This window comes from Leptodactylus fuscus, chromosome 6 (assembly GCF_031893055.1).
Source record: "Leptodactylus fuscus isolate aLepFus1 chromosome 6, aLepFus1.hap2, whole genome shotgun sequence".
Taxonomy (NCBI): Eukaryota; Metazoa; Chordata; class Amphibia; order Anura; family Leptodactylidae; genus Leptodactylus; species Leptodactylus fuscus.
The window spans coordinates 174,783,102-174,806,600 of record NC_134270.1 but is presented as its reverse complement, the minus strand read 5'-3'; the positions used below and the strand labels follow the sequence as shown (position 1 = coordinate 174,806,600).

The following is a 23,499-nucleotide window of genomic DNA, read 5'->3' as shown; positions in this document are numbered from 1 at the left end:
ATTACCACAATATTTCTCATTACTACATACATAGAATTTTCTCTTTTGTCTCGAAGGAGACAAAAAGTTGAAAGGAAATGAGCGTCAGGGTCAAGAAAGCAGGGGAATTTCATCAACGAGCAAAATTACAGGAAAACCAAAATATTAGGGACAAGGTTAGAATCAAGTCTTCTTTTATTAGCGGACATTGATACTTTGGGTTATTTCCAGAAATGAAAGCTTCTTCTTACAACAATAGACGCGTTTCTCAAGAATTCCCACCAACTTCAGAAGACGCATTTTTGCTTTTTTTTCTGATTCTTCACCCAAATCTGAATATCTGGAAGTCACCGAGTAAGGAATGGAGAACAAGATGTATTTATAGTCCAAGGACGATGAGATAGAATGAGACCTCAGCATAGACAGCCATGGAGGAGCCCTGATATTAACCCCTTGAGGACACTGCAAATTTTCCATTTTTGTGTGTTTCTGTGTGTTGTTGTGTTTAATTCTTGATTTCAAAAGATGTAATTAAATTTTTTTGCTTCACAAAAGTCATAGAGTAAAATTGGAAAAAAATAAATTAAAAAATTGCGCCATTTTGCCAGGGTCTTCACAAAGTGTCCACATTTTTGGGGGGAAATGGTGAAATTTTTAGAAGAAAATGTTGCAGCCAGCTGCTTTTTAATCAGTACTAAAGGCTGGGGTGTAAATTTAAGAAACCCCAAACTACAGCGCTGGGGATTGTAGGGTAGGGAATCCATCGGCCCATTGGTTTAACCCTTTGTAGTACCCTTGATCTCTGTCATATAACTCCAACACATTTCAGGCTGGGGCTACTTACGGACATGGAGTTACAGCCCCATGCAAATCCTGGGGACTGCTACTGTCATCGAATAGTTAAAACATTATTTCTATGTACACAGTAACCTTAGCCACAGTGTAGTATCTGCCGGAAACATCCGATATCTGACTTGTTTTGGCGACATCGAGTGGTAACCTATGGGTACTGCTAGTTACAAAAATTTGCACAGCTGATGTCTGCTCCTATCTGGAGTTCTGACCCAAATGTATTGTAGTCAATTCAATTCCATGTCACAATTGTCTGCTCATACGGAATAGATTACAGTATTGTGATACGTCTCAAGTTTATTCTTGTCAAGTAAATGGATGTCGACTTCTTCGATTGATTCTATTAGTTAGTGGCTCCTCCTTTGATCTGTATGGGGTTCATATGCTGTAAAGTAAGAGATGATATAGAATATCACTACACCAGGACATCACAGAAGACAAGACATTATATAAGACATCATATCAGATTTCGCTATTTTTTCTTGGATTTCCTCTGATGTTATTTATTCTCTTCCTGCTTTATATTCAGTTGTTTTCTTCCTCGACTTAATATTAGTGGCTATGGGAAATGTTCAGCCCATGAGATACAAAGGTTATGGGAGCAGAATAAGGTAACCTACTAGACCTACAGCTTCAGGTAGGGAGCCATCACTGAACAGAAGATAGAAGAGTGACTATGGGCTCTCCTAGCTGTGAGGTCCTGGGTTATATGTCATTATATGATGTCTTATGCCCCTTTGACACTTGCGTCCCATGTCCGATGTGAGCATTCCGCCTGGGGGATAGGGGACGGAAACCTGGCGGTCAGTTTTAAAACCCATTTGCTTGAATGGGTTTGCAAAAGTGAAATGCCTGTCTGCTCAGAAAAGACCCAACAGCTATGGCGCCTGCTCAGCAAAGACCCAACAGCTATGGCGCCTGCTCAGCAAAGACCCAGCAGCTATGGCGCCTGCTCAGCAAAGACCCAACAGCTATGGCACCTGCTCAGCAAAGACCCAGCAGCTATGGCACCTGCTCAGCAAAGACCCAGCAGCTATGGCGCCTGCTCAGCAAAGACCCAACAGCTATGGCGCCTGCTCAGCAAAGACCCAGCAGCTATGGCGCCTGCTCAGCAAAGACCCAACAGCTATGGCACCTGCTCAGCAAAGACCCAGCAGCTATGGCACCTGCTCAGCAAAGACCCAGCAGCTATGGCACCTGCTCAGCAAAGACCCAGCAGCTATGGCACCTGCTCAGCAAAGACCCAGCAGCTATGGCGCCTGCTCAGCAAAGACCCAGCAGCTATGGCACCTGCTCAGCAAAGACCCAGCAGCTATGGCACCTGCTCAGCAAAGACCCAGCAGCTATGGCGCCTGCTCAGCAAAGACCCAGCAGCTATGGCACCTGCTCAGCAAAGACCCAGCAGCTATGGCGCCTGCTCAGCAAAGACCCAGCAGGTATGGCACCTGCTCAGCAAAGACCCAGCAGCTATGGCGCCTGCTCAGCAAAGACCCAGCAGCTATGGCGCCTGCTCAGCAAAGACCCAACAGCTATGGCATCTGCTCAGCAAAGACCCAGCAGCTATGGCGCCTGCTCAGCAAAGACCCAGCAGCTATGGCGCCTGCTCAGCAAAGACCCAGCAGCTATGGCACCTGCTCAGCAAAGACCCAGCAGCTATGGCGCCTGCTCAGCAAAGACCCAGCAGCTATGGCGCCTGCTCAGCAAAGACCCAGCAGCTATGGCGCCTGCTCAGCAAAGACCCAGCAGCTATGGCGTCTGCTCAGCAAAGACCCAGCAGCTATGGCGCCTGCTCAGCAAAGACCCAGCAGCTATGGCGCCTGCTCAGCAAAGACCCAGCAGCTATGGCGCCTGCTCAGCAAAGACCCAGCAGCTATGGCGTCTGCTCAGCAAAGACCCAGCAGCTATGGCGCCTGCTCAGCAAAGACCCAGCAGCTATGGCGCCTGCTCAGCAAAGACCCAGCAGCTATGGCACCTGCTCAGCAAAGACCCAGCAGCTATGGCGCCTGCTCAGCAAAGACCCAGCAGCTATGGCGCCTGCTCAGCAAAGACCCAGCAGCTATGGCGTCTGCTTAGTAAAGTCCCAGCAGCTATGGCGCCTGCTCAGCTTTTTACAGAATCCTGTTCCTATGGCTGCCAGATGCTATAGCCATCCTCAATAGCTATATGGCGAAACTCACATAGATTGCACTATAGCTTACAAGTTTCTGGCCCCCAGTGGGGCTAATAAAATAGTTAAAAGAAAGTTTTAAAATTCTAAAAAAAACCTAAACCTTAAAATTCAAGTCATCTCCTTCCTTAGATTTGAAATAAAAATAAATACGGGGAAAAAAAAATCAAATCGCTGTATTTTTTTCACTATTTCTCGTCCCATAAAAATTTGAATAAAAATGTTGGTATTCCTACCCAACCCATGGAATACAGAGGATAACATTTTTTTATATTATTGAACTTACCACATAATCATTTGCAGTATCGTTTTTCACAGAATCAGAGTTTGTGGTATCTGAAGACTCGTCAGCCTACAAAATAAGAAAAATACATCAGAATTTTATTTTACACCTTTTCTGCGTATGATGTGTATGCGCAGGTCCCGTGTTGACTGTAGGGCAGAAGAGTAGCCAAAAATTAGGACTCAACTTTTGCAAACAGGAATACAAGAATGGTGAGGGTGACAGAATATGAAACTGAGAATTGTGGCAATTTCTTTGTCTGTAAGTATATATAAAGGGAAACAGTGTATACCTCTGTCACATCGTATACCCGAAAAAATGTGTAAGGCTGTAGAGGTAGAACCACCAAAGGAGGTCCATTTGCAAATTTATTTTAGATGCTTTGGTCATGAGGTGCATGTCTCAGGGTCTATCTACCATCTTTCAGTCACTTTGTCCAACGCAACAATGTATCAAATAAATGCAAATTTAATTTAGGTCCTCCTGCATTTCTCAGAGGCTAACCACATCCTTCCAGTCACTTTGTCCAAAAAAAAAAAATTGTCAAAAAAAATATAAATGTAACTTAAACCATCCTGGTGTCTGACGGCATTTCTAGGGCCTGGGGCTGTCGACCTCCTTTCAGTCACTTTGTCCAACCTACAATTTGTCAAGTAACTTTAATATGGATACAGTCTTACAACCTTCACATGATGAAACTGGATTTTCATCAGCCAGTGCACCTCCACAAGTGTGACAACTATTATATACAGGAACATTAATCTGATATAGAATCCCAAGGATTTTTACATATCTGTGGCTGATACTAGTAAATAGAGCTGCCATTGTTGACTGCAGAGATGACGCCTGTCCATCAGGTTCCATACTAGATAGATTTTATTGCCATAATATTAAAATAAAAAAAATCTTAATAATAATTCCAACCAAACCTGTTAATACTCCCGTAAAGGGACTGCTTGTAATAAGTATTCCACAGGAATCTCTACCCTCCAATTTTTTTGGAGGGTGATTGATGTTTGTTTTGGCTTAGAGGAGCTGTCCAGGACTCTGACACTGAACTCTTCTTCTTCTTCTTTTCAGGTTAATGACATAACATCCATCGGTGATATGACCACAATGCTGCAGCTCGGTCCCTTTCAAATGATGGGGACTGAGCTGCAATACCAAGAATGGCCACTATACAATGTACAGCACTGTGCTCGGTAGCAATCCATATCATTGTTGTATATGTTTTCACACCCCTTTAGCTTCCATTTTGCACAGATCGCTGTCCTGATATTCTTCCTCTTCCTGTATCACAGGTTTTATTATGCAACTACATTCGTTTTAATTCCCATAAAAGGGAATTGAAGAAAAAAAAACAGTAAATCCATATAAAATATAGAAATCACGTTACCTCGATTCTTGTTACCTTCCGTCTTCTGTTTCTGTAGAAACAAAATGTCAAAATGTTTATTGCTCCAAAAGAAGCAGGAAAGTAAAAAGTTTCATTTGAAAGCGGAGATCTCGAGAATCCTGGAGGTGATTTATTGGACTATCTTAGTAAAAGATTCTTTAAAAAAATTCAAAAACATTAAAGAAATTTCTATTATTATTATTGTGTCCTACCTCCATAAAACGTAAACCAGCACCACCACCAGCAGAGGGCAGACTGCTCCAACGGCTGCGAGAAAGATAATTACTAAGCTACCATTAGAGTCCATAAAAGAACAAGCGCAGCCGTCACCGTCTGTAACAAAAGAAGAAGAAGAATTCTACTAACCTTATCCATAGGCTGCAACAAAAACACACACAACAATGTAGCCAGGACAGCAAGATTTAAAGGGGACCTTTCACAACTTCCCTATAATAGTGACAATCACAGTGCCCCATATCTTAGTATCAGTCACAGTGCCCCTATCTTAGTATCAGTCACAGTGCCCCCTATCTTAGTATCAGTCACGGTGCCCCATCTTAGTATCAGTCACAGTGCCCCCTATCTTAGTATCAGTCACAGTGCCGCCTATCTTAGTATCAGTCACAGTGCCCCCTATCTTAGTATCAGTCACAGTGCCCCTATCTTAGTATCAGTCACAGTGCCCCCTATCTTAGTATCAGTCACAGTGCCCCCTATCTTAGTATCAGTCACAGTGCCCCTATCTTAGTATCAGTCACAGTGCCCCTATCTTAGTATCAGTCACAGTGCCCCCTATCTTAGTATCAGTCACGGTGCCCCCATCTTAGTATCAGTCACAGTGCCCCCTATCTTAGTATCAGTCACAGTGCCCCCTATCTTAGTATCAGTCACAGTGCCGCCTATCTTAGTATCAGTCACGGTGCCCCCATCTTAGTATCAGTCACAGTGCCCCCTATCTTAGTATCAGTCACAGTGCCCCCTATCTTAGTATCAGTCACAGTGCCCCCTATCTTAGTATCAGTCACAGTGCCCCCATCTTAGTATCAGTCACAGTGCCCCCTATCTTAGTATCAGTCACAGTGCCCCCTATCTTAGTATCAGTCACGGTGCCCCCATCTTAGTATCAGTCACAGTGCCCCCTATCTTAGTATCAGTCACAGTGCCCCCTATCTTAGTATCAGTCACAGTGCCCCCTATCTTAGTATCAGTCACGGTGCCCCCTATCTTAGTATCAGTCACAGTGCCCCTATCTTAGTATCAGTCACAGTGCCCCTATCTTAGTATCAGTCACAGTGCCCCCTATCTTAGTATCAGTCACAGTGCCCCCATCTTAGTATCAGTCACAGTGCCCCCATCTTAGTATCAGTCACAGTGCCCCTATCTTAGTATCAGTCACAGTGCCCCCTATCTTAGTATCAGTCACAGTGCCCCCTATCTTAGTATCAGTCACAGTGCCCCCTATCTTAGTATCAGTCACAGTGCCCCCTATCTTAGTATCAGTCACAGTGCCCCCTATCTTAGTATCAGTCACAGTGCCCCCTATCTTAGTATCAGTCACAGTGCCCCTATCTTAGTATCAGTCACAGTGCCCCTATCTTAGTATCAGTCACAGTGCCCCCTATCTTAGTATCAGTCACAGTGCCCCTATCTTAGTATCAGTCACAGTGCCCCCATCTTAGTATCAGTCACAGTGCCCCCTATCTTAGTATCAGTCACAGTGCCCCCTATCTTAGTATCAGTCACGGTGCCCCCATCTTAGTATCAGTCACAGTGCCCCCTATCTTAGTATCAGTCACAGTGCCCCCTATCTTAGTATCAGTCACGGTGCCCCCTATCTTAGTATCAGTCACGGTGCCCCCATCTTAGTATCAGTCACAGTGCCCCCTATCTTAGTATCAGTCACAGTGCCCCTATCTTAGTATCAGTCACAGTGCCCCTATCTTAGTATCAGTCACAGTGCCCCCTATCTTAGTATCAGTCACAGTGCCCCCTATCTTAGTATCAGTCACAGTGCCCCCTATCTTAGTATCAGTCACAGTGCCCCCTATCTTAGTATCAGTCACAGTGCCCCCTATCTTAGTATCAGTCACAGTGCCCCCTATCTTAGTATCAGTCACAGTGCCCCCTATCTTAGTATCAGTCACAGTGCCCCTATCTTAGTATCAGTCACAGTGCCCCCTATCTTAGTATCAGTCACAGTGCCCCTATCTTAGTATCAGTCACAGTGCCCCTATCTTAGTATCAGTCACAGTGCCCCTTATCTTAGTATCAGTCACAGTGCCCCCTATCTTAGTATCAGTCACAGTGCCCCTATCTTAGTATCAGTCACAGTGCCCCTATCTTAGTATCAGTCACAGTGCCCCCTATCTTAGTATCAGTCACGGTGCCCCCATCTTAGTATCAGTCACAGTGCCCCTATCTTAGTATCAGTCACAGTGCCCCTATCTTAGTATCAGTCACAGTGCCCCCTATCTTAGTATCAGTCACAGTGCCCCCTATCTTAGTATCAGTCACAGTGCCCCCTATCTTAGTATCAGTCACAGTGCCCCCTCTCTTAGTATCTCAGTCACAGTGCCCCCTATCTTAGTATCAGTCACAGTGCCCCTATCTTAGTATCAGTCACAGTGCCCCCTATCTTAGTATCAGTCACAGTGCCCCCATCTTAGTATCAGTCACAGTGCCCCCATCTTAGTATCAGTCACAGTGCCCCCTATCTTAGTATCAGTCACGGTGCCCCCATCTTAGTATCAGTCACAGTGCCCCCATCTTAGTATCAGTCACAGTGCCCCCATCTTAGTATCAGTCACAGTGCCCCCTATCTTAGTATCAGTCACAGTGCCCCCTATCTTAGTATCAGTCACAGTGCCCCCTATCTTAGTATCAGTCACAGTGCCCCTATCTTAGTATCAGTCACAGTGCCCCTATCTTAGTATCAGTCACAGTGCCCCCTATCTTAGTATCAGTCACAGTGCCCCCTATCTTAGTATCAGTCACAGTGCCCCTATCTTAGTATCAGTCACAGTGCCCCTATCTTAGTATCAGTCACAGTGCCCCCTATCTTAGTATCAGTCACAGTGCCCCCTATCTTAGTATCAGTCACAGTGCCCCCTATCTTAGTATCAGTCACAGTGCCCCTATCTTAGTATCAGTCACAGTGCCCCTATCTTAGTATCAGTCACAGTGCCCCCTATCTTAGTATCAGTCACAGTGCCCCTATCTTAGTATCAGTCACAGTGCCCCCATCTTAGTATCAGTCACAGTGCCCCCTATCTTAGTATCAGTCACAGTGCCCCCTATCTTAGTATCAGTCACGGTGCCCCCATCTTAGTATCAGTCACAGTGCCCCCTATCTTAGTATCAGTCACAGTGCCCCCTATCTTAGTATCAGTCACAGTGCCCCCTATCTTAGTATCAGTCACGGTGCCCCCATCTTAGTATCAGTCACAGTGCCCCCTATCTTAGTATCAGTCACAGTGCCCCTATCTTAGTATCAGTCACAGTGCCCCTATCTTAGTATCAGTCACAGTGCCCCCTATCTTAGTATCAGTCACAGTGCCCCCTATCTTAGTATCAGTCACAGTGCCCCCTATCTTAGTATCAGTCACAGTGCCCCCTATCTTAGTATCAGTCACAGTGCCCCCTATCTTAGTATCAGTCACAGTGCCCATATCTTAGTATCAGTCACAGTGCCCCTATCTTAGTATCAGTCACAGTGCCCCCTATCTTAGTATCAGTCACGGTGCCCCCATCTTAGTATCAGTCACAGTGCCCCTATCTTAGTATCAGTCACAGTGCCCCTATCTTAGTATCAGTCACAGTGCCCCCTATCTTAGTATCAGTCACAGTGCCCCCTATCTTAGTATCAGTCACAGTGCCCCCTATCTTAGTATCAGTCACAGTGCCCCCTCTCTTAGTATCTCAGTCACAGTGCCCCCTATCTTAGTATCAGTCACAGTGCCCCTATCTTAGTATCAGTCACAGTGCCCCCTATCTTAGTATCAGTCACAGTGCCCCCATCTTAGTATCAGTCACAGTGCCCCCATCTTAGTATCAGTCACAGTGCCCCCTATCTTAGTATCAGTCACGGTGCCCCCATCTTAGTATCAGTCACAGTGCCCCCATCTTAGTATCAGTCACAGTGCCCCCATCTTAGTATCAGTCACAGTGCCCCCTATCTTAGTATCAGTCACAGTGCCCCCTATCTTAGTATCAGTCACAGTGCCCCCTATCTTAGTATCAGTCACAGTGCCCCTATCTTAGTATCAGTCACAGTGCCCCTATCTTAGTATCAGTCACAGTGCCCCCTATCTTAGTATCAGTCACAGTGCCCCCTATCTTAGTATCAGTCACAGTGCCCCTATCTTAGTATCAGTCACAGTGCCCCTATCTTAGTATCAGTCACAGTGCCCCCTATCTTAGTATCAGTCACAGTGCCCCCTATCTTAGTATCAGTCACAGTGCCCCCTATCTTAGTATCAGTCACAGTGCCCCTATCTTAGTATCAGTCACAGTGCCCCTATCTTAGTATCAGTCACAGTGCCCCCTATCTTAGTATCAGTCACAGTGCCCCTATCTTAGTATCAGTCACAGTGCCCCCATCTTAGTATCAGTCACAGTGCCCCCTATCTTAGTATCAGTCACAGTGCCCCCTATCTTAGTATCAGTCACGGTGCCCCCATCTTAGTATCAGTCACAGTGCCCCCTATCTTAGTATCAGTCACAGTGCCCCCTATCTTAGTATCAGTCACAGTGCCCCCTATCTTAGTATCAGTCACGGTGCCCCCATCTTAGTATCAGTCACAGTGCCCCCTATCTTAGTATCAGTCACAGTGCCCCTATCTTAGTATCAGTCACAGTGCCCCTATCTTAGTATCAGTCACAGTGCCCCCTATCTTAGTATCAGTCACAGTGCCCCCTATCTTAGTATCAGTCACAGTGCCCCCTATCTTAGTATCAGTCACAGTGCCCCCTATCTTAGTATCAGTCACAGTGCCCCCTATCTTAGTATCAGTCACAGTGCCCCTATCTTAGTATCAGTCACAGTGCCCCTATCTTAGTATCAGTCACAGTGCCCCCTATCTTAGTATCAGTCACAGTGCCCCTATCTTAGTATCAGTCACAGTGCCCCCTATCTTAGTATCAGTCACAGTGCCCCTATCTTAGTATCAGTCACAGTGCCCCTTATCTTAGTATCAGTCACAGTGCCCCCTATCTTAGTATCAGTCACAGTGCCCCTATCTTAGTATCAGTCACAGTGCCCCTATCTTAGTATCAGTCACAGTGCCCCCTATCTTAGTATCAGTCACGGTGCCCCCATCTTAGTATCAGTCACAGTGCCCCTATCTTAGTATCAGTCACAGTGCCCCTATCTTAGTATCAGTCACAGTGCCCCCTATCTTAGTATCAGTCACAGTGCCCCCTATCTTAGTATCAGTCACAGTGCCCCCTATCTTAGTATCAGTCACAGTGCCCCCTCTCTTAGTATCTCAGTCACAGTGCCCCCTATCTTAGTATCAGTCACAGTGCCCCTATCTTAGTATCAGTCACAGTGCCCCCTATCTTAGTATCAGTCACAGTGCCCCCATCTTAGTATCAGTCACAGTGCCCCCATCTTAGTATCAGTCACAGTGCCCCCTATCTTAGTATCAGTCACGGTGCCCCCATCTTAGTATCAGTCACAGTGCCCCCATCTTAGTATCAGTCACAGTGCCCCCATCTTAGTATCAGTCACAGTGCCCCCTATCTTAGTATCAGTCACAGTGCCCCCTATCTTAGTATCAGTCACAGTGCCCCCTATCTTAGTATCAGTCACAGTGCCCCCTATCTTAGTATCAGTCACAGTGCCCCCTCTCTTAGTATCTCAGTCACAGTGCCCCCCATCAAAGTTTTGATCATGTTAGTTTCTTAAACCTTACAGTCCGCTGTGTACGGTGTATTTGTTCTGTTCTGGGACTTGTAGTACGTCACCCTTGTTACACTGCTGTCTAATGTTATCGAGTGTGTATATCTATAGCTGTCGTGAGGAATCACCGAAACCTGGAGCTGCCCCATAATGGTCATATACAGAATATTAATAAGAATAAAACATAGAATATGCAGTGACTACTGGCAGCGCTCCGGGCTGTATACATACATAGTACAGGGATCTCGGTTAGGGCTGACTCTCCTCTCCCCACACGATTTACGGCAGTACAGGAATAGGGCTCCATGTCCTTGGTCACGTTATACACTGTCATCTTCCATCCGGTGTATGGTAACTTAGTTTTGTTTCGTCCCTTGTACCATTCATAGTCTGTGGCTTCAGGCCTAGAGATGGAGGTGCAGACTAAAGTCACATCAGTCCCTTCCATTATTTGGCCATTTTGAGTGATGACGGTGACAGTCACATATTTTGGTGCAGCTGAAGAATAGAAAAACAAGGTCAATGAACAGACAGTCCAATATGCAACCATCCAAAATATGTATAACTTCATGTACACAGTGGGTTACCAGATTAGGGACAAGGGGTAGCCTATGGAGCAATGTCTATTTCACTGTAAGGGGCTTGGTTATTGTAAATGGTGGCAATATTTGTAACATCTATGGATATGTCCACTCTGAACCGATCTCCAATTTGGTTTAGGATTCCAACCTGTCTTGATACCAATGCAATACAATATCACAACCTGCTAAAAACAAAAAAATCCTACAAAAATTCTGCAACCCCCCTTCCTCCTCTACAGGGCGGTCACACATTGGATAGTTAGCAGATCACTTTGTCATACTTGCCATGAAGCCATAGCTAGAGATGCCTGGACTTGTCCAACCAAAAGGTGACATGCCTGTATATTGTTTCATATATTGTAAAGGGCCTAAAGATGAACCCAAAATGTGTTGTGCTCCGGCCAACTTCCAAAACTTTTGGAAAATCTGGTTTGAATCTGTTTCGATCCGAATCGGTTCACTCATCTCTACTTGTATCAAGATGAGTGAACCAATTCGGTTCGGAACAGAGTCAAACTAAATTTTCCAAAAGTTTTGGAAGTTGGCCGGAGCACAAAACATTTTGGGTTCATCTTCCATGAAACACTTTTATACTCTTAGGTCTGGAGAAATAAGTATAAGTGTAAGCCCAGGGAAGTTGCTGCAACATAACATACAGATTAACTTACATTGCCTCGGTGTCCAGTGGTGTTTTGGCACGTTGACCCAGTGTCATGGCAGTGGGGAATCCAATGTGACCCCATGGCATGTGACATCAGCCAGAGACCAGAAGAGTATGCCGGGGGATCTTTGGATGCTGCTGGACACTGTGAGGATTCCAGGAGAGGGGAGGCAAGGTGTGTATAACTGTTTGTTATGTTGACTCACCTCCCCTGGGCCTCAGCATATTATACTCTGACCCTAAAGTGCTCTCAGTTCATGTGGAACAAGTTCAGCTCAAAATGAATCGGGTGGCCGAAACTCACAACCATTCATCAAAACGAATCTCATGAATTTTGCTCGTCTCTGGATACAAGCCTACTGGACGTATATAAACTCTCTACTTATGATATATAGAAGACCTGCATGGAGTACATGAGTGGCAAGGACAGGCAGAAAACTACCAAAACTTCATTTCCTATACAGGGTTTCTGTGCAGCTAAATGTGCTCAGGTCATATGTCCGCTTCTAGAGGTAAACCACCAAATGTAACAATATCTATGTCCTATCTAGCTTCTATAGTGGTGGTTATACGTGTATATGTAGGGACATTGATGAGGGTAGTGACTTGGTCCCACACAAGGTCTCCAGGACAACATGTTATTATCTTCTAATAATACGTACTATAGATTATTAGAGTTCTTGATCTCTCCGTTTTTTGTCCATTAGGATATGTAGCCTTGCATTGTAGAGAACTCCCATCATCCTCATAGGAAGGAATATAAGTCAGTTCTGATACTTCTCTCCAGGATCCTTCAGAAATCTCCAACGACCACTTTATAACTTGTCCAGGTTTGTTCCATTGTAGAGAAGGAGGACTGGAGCGACACGTGTGATCTACAGAACATCTTATAGTGGTGGCTTCTCCATCGATAAAATATCCAAACACAGAAAGTTCAGGATCTTCAGGAAAACCTTAGGAATGACAATATCAATAACAATTATCTATTTATCATGTACATTATGGAAGTTGATACATTCTATACTATCGCTGACTTCTGTATTACTTCTTATTCTGTTTTGCTACTATAATTTGCCTGTAATAACTGCAGATATGTCCACCCTTAACTTACCTGGAATTTGGTTATGGAATCCAATGATACCCGCTGGACACTAGACATCAGGGGAAACTACAAGACAGGACTAGAATAAAGCAGAAGGACAAAGCAGAGCAAGAAGAAAGGAGGTGGACAGATACAAGATGGAGGAACATATGAGGCTAAGTGGGTTGTGGACTTACATTGTCTCTAAATTGGTTTGGCTTTGGACCACTGCTGCCCCTGAAACAAGAGCAGTACTGTACGAGGAAAAACATAGGATACTTTGCGCTTCCTAATGGAACTTCTTTGTGTTTTCTTGGAGATCTCCCTTGATTTTGGCAGGTATAATGATGTAGTAACTGGACACCGTTTTTCGGAATACCCAGCTTTCCTTAGGGAGGTAGCTGGTTGAGCAGATACTGAAGATGGATTGGGGGCTAATGGATCGGAACACCAAAGAAAAAAATCCGATGGTGCTGACAAAGTGTTCAGACAACACGCGTTTCGAGGCTTTTTGTGCTCCAAACTGGACACAACCTCTTCATCAGATCTAGTTTAAATTAACATTTAGAATAGGAACAAAAAATAAAATCAATAGAAAGTAATAAAATGCATGTATGAGCAACGTAATTTTTTTTTTCCATATGGATAAGCTCAACATAATATTCTGACAGAATGTGTCAGAGCGAACAGTAAAATATTCAAGATTCAATATTCGTTTCGAGTAGAGCCTCAATATTCAGGGGAAACCATTATTCGACTAAAGGAGAGTCACCAAGTCCACGAGTAGCAGGAGGACAGTGTTTAGGAGGAGCGCTGTGCAGGTAAAGCGCACAGACCCCATTATAGTCTATGGGGTCTGTGCGCTTTAACTGCACAGAGCTTGCAGTTGTGCTGATAAAAAGTAAGCTCCCTCATAAACACAAGCTGCAAGCTCTCCCAACTAGCGATGACGAGCCTGTGGCAAATCAATGTTGGTACAGCATTCTGTCAATCAATGCTGGTTCTGCAGGAGGCTCGTCTGTGAGGAGGCGGAGTCTAAAATCGGACTACAATGGAGACTGCTGTGGTCTGATCTTAGACTCCGCCTCCTCACAGACGAGCCTCCGGCAGAACCAGCGTTGATTGGCCGAATGCTGTACACTGGCCAATCAACACTGGTCAATGCATTCCTATGAGAAAAAGTAAGCTCCCTCATAACAGCAAGCTGCCAGCTCTCCCGACTAGTAAGGACGAGCCTGCTGCAGAACCAGCGTTGATTGGCTGAATGCTATACACTGAATCGAATATTTACTGCAAATAGCTAGTAGTATTCGATCGAGTATGAATATTTCGAATGCCGTAATATCCGATCGAACACCTACTGGATCGAATACTACTCGCTCATCTCTAGTCATAATATTATGTTTATTCTACATTCTATTATGTTATTCCACATTCTGTCAGAAAATTATGTTGAGTTTATCCATATGGAAATTTTTTTTTATGTTGATCACCCATCCGAGCGCCATCAGATTTTTTTCTTTGGGGTTCCTATCCATTAGTCCCCGACCCATCTTCAGTACCTTAAACAAGAGCATTATCTAAGTGGCTTCCCTGCTCTTCTCTCATCAACTTCCACACGAGGACCTCATCTTTGCTGCAGGGAGAATACAAGGTGCCTTGGAGTGGTCCCTCTTTTGGTGACAGCTGACTGAGCAGGTCAAGGACTAAAAGTAAGGTACAAGCCAAGAACAATTATAGTAAAAGAATTAGTTATCCTTGGTGAAAAGGGAGAGCTTTCGCTAGCGCCACCTGTAGGAAGGTAGCTTCCATTAGATCAATGACAGACCGGAGAATCTCCTCCAAAAGTCCAGTCTGATTTTATTGCCAACTCAAGGAGAGAACTTCCATTTCTCATTAAAAAGATTCAACAGAATATTAGAACATACTAGCAAAACCCTTGAAACACTGCAACGCACGACACAACCACTGGGTGGTGACGCACAGACATACATCACAGAACAATATTATCTTTAAAAGCTAGTCATCTCACAACAAACCAATCTGTGTAATATGTACCTGTGACATGAAGGATTACAGTAGTATACGGATATTTCCTTCTCTCCAGCTCTACATTATAGGTCTTCTCATCTCCCCTTCTCACGGGGTCTATCCGCAGGGCGCAGCTATCGTCTCCTGGTACCAGCGAGGTCCGGTCTTTGTAGTCACTCTTTACCAATGATGAATTCTTGGTGTTTAAGATTTCTCGTTTAGAAGAATCTCCAACATACCATACAACGCTGGCATCATGGTAAGATCTATATGTACAAGGAAACTCTACACAGGAGCCGAGCAGGGCGGTCATGCGATATCTATTCCTCTGACATACAAAGCCAAGGGGCAAACCTAAAAAATCATAACAGCCATATAAAGCTGACTGCAGAGTCAAGATAAGCTTTGCCACATCTGTACACATGATGTCCTTGTTACCTTGAAAAATGATGAGGAGAAAAATCTGCTTGACGTCCATTCTGTCTGGGTTCTCTGGTGGCTACAAAGGTCTCCCTCGCGATCACATTGCCTTCCACTTATGCCAGGGGAACAAAAAATACAATGAGTGTGTGTTATCTTCTATTTTGATTCTAAATTAGGTAAACACTGTGAAAAAAAAACCCTAAAAATTTGGCAATTGTCTGTCTATTAGTAGGCTTAGTGGTCAGAGTGAAAGTTAAAGTTTGCTACATCTCTACCTACATTGCTGATTTTTTAAATGCCCATTCTAAATTCTGTATTCATCCATTTAGATGTTAAAGCCAGACTTTTCTAAGAGCTTTGTCGTACTGATATCCTCTCCATAGACCTAGAGGTACGTGATCTAATCCTATCTGCCTGTGGCCACCACTAGGATGATTTATAGCCAACTGGCTAATATGTATAGAAAGGATGGCTCGGATGGCTCACCTGTATTATATACATAGAAGTCGAGATCGCTCTTCAGGTTATACAACCCAAAAAATTATTCAAAAAGAAAATAAATCCCAAAAATTTGCAAATCGGTAAAAGTCTCTCTATGCTCCTGTGTTGTCTCGGAAGTTTCCGTCTGAACACTATTTATACATGTAACTTAATATTTATGTAAAATAAGTTCCTCAGTTTTTCCACCGAAAATGTAAAACTCGCCGATGTTTCCACATAGCAAATCTGCTTTTGCAAAAAAAGGAACAGTAACCGGAGATCTCATTTTTTTCTAAAGGTTTTCGATAGAAATTCTAAGATTTAATGGAAACATTGGGCAAAACCAGGGCAAACCTCCGTGGTCTTGGGGGGACAACCAAGGAGGGGAATTATTTTGGAAAGGGAGAAGTGCTGTAATGTAGAAGCAAAAATAAAAAAATTTTTACATATTTTTTGAAAAATTAAAAATGAGAAAATATCGGTTGAAAAAATTCAAGACCAGCCCATTTTCGTGTGGTTCTGACCAGGCGCTATGTCAGTACGTGCAAATTTAGAAGTTCTCCCTTCTGATCATTTCCGACTATACCAAACTGTTAGGGTTGAGCCGATCTTGAGATTTCAGGATCGGTTTTAAAATCCGATGTTCGATTATTTTCCAGCCGATCCCGATTGCGAATGTGAAATTTGCCAATCAGGATCCGATCTCTCCTGATTCCGATCGCTCAACCCTATTCATGATATATACATGTATAGGGTTGAGCCGATCTTGAGATAACCTCCGACCTCGATCCCGCCGGAAAAGATCGGGATCAGAATTCTGATAGCAATCGTGAAATTTACTCGATCGCCGATCAGAATCCGATCTTCCTGACCCTAGAAAATGTAGCTTTAGCAATTTTTTTTTTTCCATTTCCCAGTTTCAAAAGCCTTAACTTTGACGTAGCTATACAAGTACTTAGCTGTTAATGGGACAAAGTTGCGATGTCGTTGCACCATTGCAATGAAACAGATGGTGTCCAATGGAAACAGTGAAGAGGTCACAGCACTCATAAGAGCACTGTGGCCCTTTCAAGCAGTTGGGGGTCGAGGACGTTGAGTTCTTATTGATGTTTTACAGATCATCTATTCTGAGGAACGCACAGCAATAAAAATGAGTTGGAACAGCCCTTTGGCCCTATGGGACAGAAACGCCACGATAAACAATGAATACCATGCCCTCTTTGGGGTAAAAATCGCAATGCGGACACGCCGTGATTTCCAAATCCAGGAAATTGCAGCTTGTCAACTATATCTATGGAAACGCCGGTGGTTTGCCTGTACGTATAATTGTAACAGTAGGTCCGCAGAGGGAAACTCAGCAAACTTTTGTGTAAAGCGCCGCGGGAAGAACCACAATGCCACTGTGGGTTTTTCCCATAGCACTTTTTTGCTGTGTGACGTCCCGTGGGACCTTAGCCTAAGGCTGAGGCCCAACATTGCGGAAATGCGGTTTCTTTTTGTTGCAGATTTTGTTGCAGTTTTTTGAGCCAAAGCCTGGAGTGGATTAAGCTGGAGTGGATTGAGCTGGAGCGGTTTGAGCTGGAGTGGATTGAGCTGGAGTAGATTGAGCTGGAGTGGATTGAGCTGGAGTAGATTGAGCTGGAGTGGATTGAGCTGGAGTAGATTGAGCTGGAGTGGATTGAGCTGGAGTAGATTGAGCTGGAGTGGATTGAGCTGGAGTGGATTGAGCTGGAGTGGATTGAGCTGGAGTGGATTGAGCTGGAGTGGATTGAACTGGAGTGATTTGAGCTGGAGTGGATTGAGCTGGAGTGGATTGAGCAGGAGTGGATTGAGCTGGAGTGGATTGAGCTGGAGTGGATTGAGCGGGAGTGGATTGAGCTGGAGTGGATTGAGCTGGAGTGGATTCCTTTTGTAGCCACTTGTGGCTTATGTCTCAAAAAAACGCAACAAAATCTGCAACTAAAAAAGCTGCCGCTATGTAGGTCCTCAGCCCCATTGTGTTCTTTATGCTGTATGGTGAATCCTTTTAAATAAGGATTAATAAAATTACATCACTACTGACAAGTGATGATGTCACAGCTTATCCCCCCTCCCCCCCCCCCCACAGATCTTATCTAGAATCCTCACCCACAGACCTAGCTGTGTTGACTGTAGTCTATGGCCATGACTATGCTGCAAATCATGTGAGTAAATGTCATGAACAAGAGCCGAGGAGAAGCTCAGACAAGATGGTCGATCCCATTATCATGTACGGGTTATAGAATTAAAAAATCTACAATCGTAAAATAAAAACACATTAGAAAAAGTGATACATTTTACTTTCCAGAACAGATTAATATAAAATTAAGAAATAAATTTAAAAAAAAAAATGGAGGCGCGTTCCTTTTCAAGGACAAAAACGGCTACACCCTGAAGGAGTTAAAGGAATAGGAATCCCAATCTGTAATCCTGAGGCTATTCCATAGATAGTAACAGAGTTGCAATACGACTACGACTTCATTCCGTTGGGTGTTCTCGTCATTGTCAGGGGTCCCACATTGGGTCATCACTAATCTACCACATTTCCTAATTGTTCTATCTTTACATACACAAATACCCATTTCTGACCTATAAGTACATTATTACGTGCACTGAGTACATTTCTGGGGTCAACCCCTTGGTCGAAGTGACCGAGCTTCTTAACTTCCAATATTCGGACCAATATAAAGCAACTATCTGCCAAAAAACATAAGACCAGCGTATAGAGATAACCAGCTGTCACTCACCACCATAGAAAACCCACAAGACTTCACGTCAAGGACTGTCCCTATACCAGTCCTTATGTCCTAGACCATTATCCTGGCCAGCCAATAAGTTATCATATCTACCAACAATATCAACTAGACACATGTACCATAATGAAATACGGACAATAAGAAAATTTTGATCAAATTTTTTTGGAGAAACTTTCCAAATTTTTAGATACTAGGCTGTAGAGTAATATTAAACTCAGGAAGCATGGCTGTCTGCCGTACATTACTGTCTGATCTACGGGGGGTATCACAATCCAATATAGAGTAACAATGAGCTATTACTTACAAGCGGCGTCTGCTATCGGGACGTTTCAGAAATGACGAAATAATACATATCACTGCGATAAACACCCTAGAGGAAGTTAACACGTCCTGGTCACTTCCTGACATATAGCTGTTCTGAAACAGCTTCTTAAAGGGAATGTCTGCCATATGGTTTCGAAAAGAGAGCTTTCACCATCTCTGTGTCCTCTACAACCCGTAATAGGTGGCGTACCAAGGATTGCGGTGCGGCTGGTGATTCAGACCTTTCACTTTCTACTTGTCTGTCTGAGACCACCCATTTGATAGGAGCCAGCATATCTATGGACTATGGACACCTTCATAGGGTGTCAACCCTGCCTAAGTCTAACACTTGCGTCCAATGGATGCTTCGATGGATTCTGCCACTCCCTTACTCGTTTAAGATTATAAAAATTTGGGAAATGTTTCAAAAATTAGCATTCAATAAACCTAGTATACAGGCAGCTAGACAAGCTAAGGGCTAGTTCACACGGGCATAGAGGGGGCAGATTATGGCGCGTAATCCACGTCATAATCTGCCCCTTCACAATGGTGGTCTATGGAGACCGCCAGGCTACGGCAGCATGTTGCCGTTCACGGAAAAAAGAAGCGGGCTGCCCATACTTCAGGCGGCTCCTTGAGATGCATCGTCCGCCTGGCGGCAGCAACCTCCGAGGTCGGTCCATTCATTTGAGCCTACTCCGGAGGGGGAAGCCGCAACTGTTGGAAGCCGTGACAGTCGTGGCAGGCGGGTTTTGACCCGACTCTCGGTGCCAAAATCCTCGCTTCCGCTCTCGGTGTGAACTAACCCTAACACTTCCTTTAACTCTGCCTATTCTTTCACACACTTAAGTGGAGAGATGAAAAAACAAAAAAAAATTCACAATATTTTGCACATCTGAGCACAAAACGTGGCGAATCCCTATTTTCTGGCTCTTCGGGTCAGACCCCTGGAGTGCAGAGCTTGATAAATCCCTTCCGTTGTTGTAATCCTTGAAAGACTCTCCGCTTTATAGTCAAGGTTACAAAGTGTCTATAACACAGAATACATTTTTTTCCCAGGTCAAAAGAAAAACGGATTTACGCACATTTTTGGCTTATTTGATGTTTTTCATGAGTTCTGTTTTTGTACGTGACCTGTGATCGATCATAAGGTTCTTCTTCCTCATCTCCTTCTTCTTCCTCTTTTTCTTTTAAGACAAAAAAAGTTCCTAGAAGTGAAATTTTCTGCTCCGGCTTCTTGTATGGAGCCGTTTCTCCGGTATGTCCCATGACAACTAATGATTTCCATGGTTGTCGTCATCCAGATTCCCACACACAATGATTGGGTGTCTATTAGAGATGACAGAACAGTAAAATGTTCGAGGTTCGATATTCGTTTCGAGTAGCCCCTCAATATTCGACTACTCAAATTGAATATCAAACCCTATTATAGTCTATGGGGGAAAAATGCTCGTTTCAGGGGTAGGCAACGTTCGATCAAATTCTACTTACCAAGTCCACGAGTGAGGGTCGGGCTGGATCCTCCGAGAAGTCTTCTCCGTGCAGCGTCCCCGCGGCGTCTTCTGGCTCTTCATTCACTCTGCCAGGCATCGGGCCCTGGGCAGAGCCGACTGAGCATGCCCGCACTACAAGCACTACAAGCGGACATGCACAGTTGGCTCTGGCCTGGCAGAGTGAATTCAGAGCCGGAAGACGCCGCAGGGAAGCTTCAAGGAGAAGACTTCTAAAGGTAGGAGAAGAACCAGCATTGATTGGTCGACTGTATAGCATTCGGCCAATCAGTGCTGGTTCTGCATCGAACTTTTACATTCGAACAGCGAGTGGTACTTGATCAAGTACAAGTATTTTGAATACCGTAGTATTCGATCGAATACCTACTCGATCCAGTACTACTCGCTCATCTCTAGTGTCTATATTTCCATGGGGATGAAGGTTGTTGCCCAACTCTTACTTTGGTGGGATCAGCTGGTCATCTGAAGTCTATGGGGTCACCTTGATTATTCTACCCCAAATTGGAAATCCAGATTGATCGTAATAAGGGCATAACAAGGAGTCCTAGCAGTCCCGACCCAGATTGCCATGCACACCATATTGAAAGATTGTGGTGATCACAGTTTTCACTGTTTCTTGTGCCCATTATGTCACTGCTTTACTTGTCTCCACCTCCATGCATATCACTTCTCTTCCATCAATAGCATTGATATCTACCTACCTCTTGCAGGGGTGAGACTATGACCCACATTTACTAAACAGATCACCCTAAGTTTTTGGAATAAATTGCACCAAAAATGCACCCATTGGCCCATATTGACTCTTTGAACTGCACCTAGAAAGTGTTCATAGAAAGGGCACAATCCCTTTAAGCCTGACAATTCTTACACCAGTCTTTATTCATTTCCTGACAGGTGTAGGAGGTCACCCGCTGCAACCTCCAGTGATCTGACACATCCCCTATCCTGTGTCTTTAATTGCACAACCCCTTTAATATATTCTTAAAGTTTAATGAAAAAGATGTTACTTTTCTCATCTTCCCCAAATTTGAAAAGTGATAAGAACAGTGAGAGCAGTCTCCAAATTTACACAAAATTATTAGGTTATTGGGATACTATCACTCCTTAAGGAGAGATCACCTTTACAGGCGTATGGAGACGTACAAAAGCTGTTTTCGCTCCATTGGGGGGGGGGGGATTATGGGAAAAATATACAAATCTGTTTCCATGATGCAATTAAGAAAAAGTGCCTCTGTTTGCTGCCCTCTAGTGACAATCCCCATAAACATCATGCTCGACTTTCCAACAAGCCTTTATGCTATGATGCAGGGTTTAGCCAAACCAATAAATCTATTCCAAAAGGAACAGAATCCCAGCTGTGGACAGTGCTGTTTCAATCTGGTTGGATCTCTTCAGCACAGTATAGGGAGAACTGATTTTGCAGAGATTAGAGACTTCTAGACCATATTATTGGGATTCTTTCACTCCTTAAGGAGAGATCACCTTCACATGTGTATGGAGAATTACAAAAGCCATTTTCGCTCCACTGGGGGATTATGGGAAAATATGTAAATCTGTTTCCATAATGTAGTTAGGAAAACAGTGCCTCTGTTTGCTGCCCTCTAGTGACAGCCCCCAATCCCCAGTGGAGCGAAATCGGCTTTTGTAAGTCTCCAAACGCCTGTGAAGGTGCTTTCTCCTTAAGGAGTGATAGTATCCCAATTACCTGGTCTAGAAGTCTCTCATCTCTGCCAAACTAGTTCACCCTATACTGTGCAGAAGAGATCCAACCAGATTGAAACAGCGCTGTCCACAGCTGGGATTCTGTTCCTTTTGGAATAGATTTATTGGTTTGGCTAATCCCCGCATCATAGCATAAAGGCTTGTTGGAAAGTTGAGTATGATGTTTATGGGGGCTGTCTCTAGAGGGCAGCAAGCAGAGGCACTGTTTTCCTAATTACATCATGGAAACAGATTTGCATATTTACCCACAAAATTATTAGGAAATATAATTTGGAAACGGCACCCATCAATATCCATTTTTAGCAGGCAAAGATTTAATCTTCTGTCTTCTAGACAATCTTTAAAAAAGTCCATATACAGTCCAGAAAATAGAAAAAGCTGGGCACTCACCATTGGAAGAGTATAAAAATATTTCAAACCTTTATTCCAAACATCCATGTAAAATACAATACGGGAGGAGGCACGCCTGGGAGAAGGGAGTGACAGCTGTTTCGTGCTGGTAGCACTTTTTCATCATTTGGTAATATCAGCTCTGTGGTCAGTTCCACAGGCAGAACCAGGAAAAACCGGGTATCAGCCGGTGCTCACCTAAGGACAAATCCTACCGGATGACTGACAGCCTCACTTTACTTGCAAGGAGCGATGTGTTTGGTGTGAATATACACCTTGATTTCTAAAAGAACATCACAATGTCAAAAGGACAGGAAGGTCAGAGGTCACTTCCTTTACTACTAAGCAATCAAAAACACATAAACAGATCTCATGGCTAAAAAATACCCCTTACAATTCCAGAGAATAATGATTCAATATAATAAAGATGGCAATGGATGCTAATGCTAATTCTTTTTAAAGGCTCTACTCACTCCAAGGGCCAAAAACACTGCTGGTGAATTTTGTTTAGTTGCAAAGGGCTCTGTGTTTAGATTTGGCTCAGTCGCAGCTCCAGGACAGGCCTTTGAAGGCAAGGTTTCCTTTAGTGGCTCCATCTTAGCAGGATGATGATGGTGGAGCTTGGTTAAATCTGGTGTTTGGACAATTAACACCTGATCAGAACCCAGTAGAGGTAATGTAGAGTCCGATATTAGAGGACCATTACCGCTAGTAGTGGTTGCAGCCAATTCTCCACCTTTGCAGTCCTCTAAATAAAAGTTACCCCCCGGACTTGATGCCAAAATGTTATCAATTTCCCAATCAAAATCAAGGTCAATGTTTGGGTTCTCAGTCCAATCCACTGCATCAATCCAACACAATGAGAGTGATGGTTCTGGAACCACTGTTTTAGGGGCAAAAAGTTTTAAAGGGGCTAACCCTCTGCTGGTGCAAGGCTCAACTCACTCCAAGGACCAAAAACAC

General features: G+C 44.1%; 1 protein-coding gene across 1 annotated transcript in view; it reads right to left on the bottom strand.

The window, feature by feature from the left end:
* The window catches only part of CD22 (CD22 molecule), an 83,836-nt gene extending 63,654 nt beyond the window's left edge, over positions 1–20,182 (bottom strand). The window contains exons 1-6 of the mRNA XM_075279188.1: positions 19,995–20,182; positions 13,163–13,449; positions 12,484–12,774; positions 10,960–11,077; positions 4,890–4,944; positions 3,285–3,350 (exon numbers count right to left, since the gene is read on the bottom strand). Of these exons, the coding sequence (XP_075135289.1) occupies positions 3,285–3,350; positions 4,890–4,944; positions 10,960–11,077; positions 12,484–12,774; positions 13,163–13,449; positions 19,995–20,182 (1,005 nt within the window). The remainder of the gene's footprint in view (positions 1–3,284; positions 3,351–4,889; positions 4,945–10,959; positions 11,078–12,483; positions 12,775–13,162; positions 13,450–19,994) is intronic.
* Between the last annotated feature and the right edge of the window lie 3,317 nt (positions 20,183–23,499).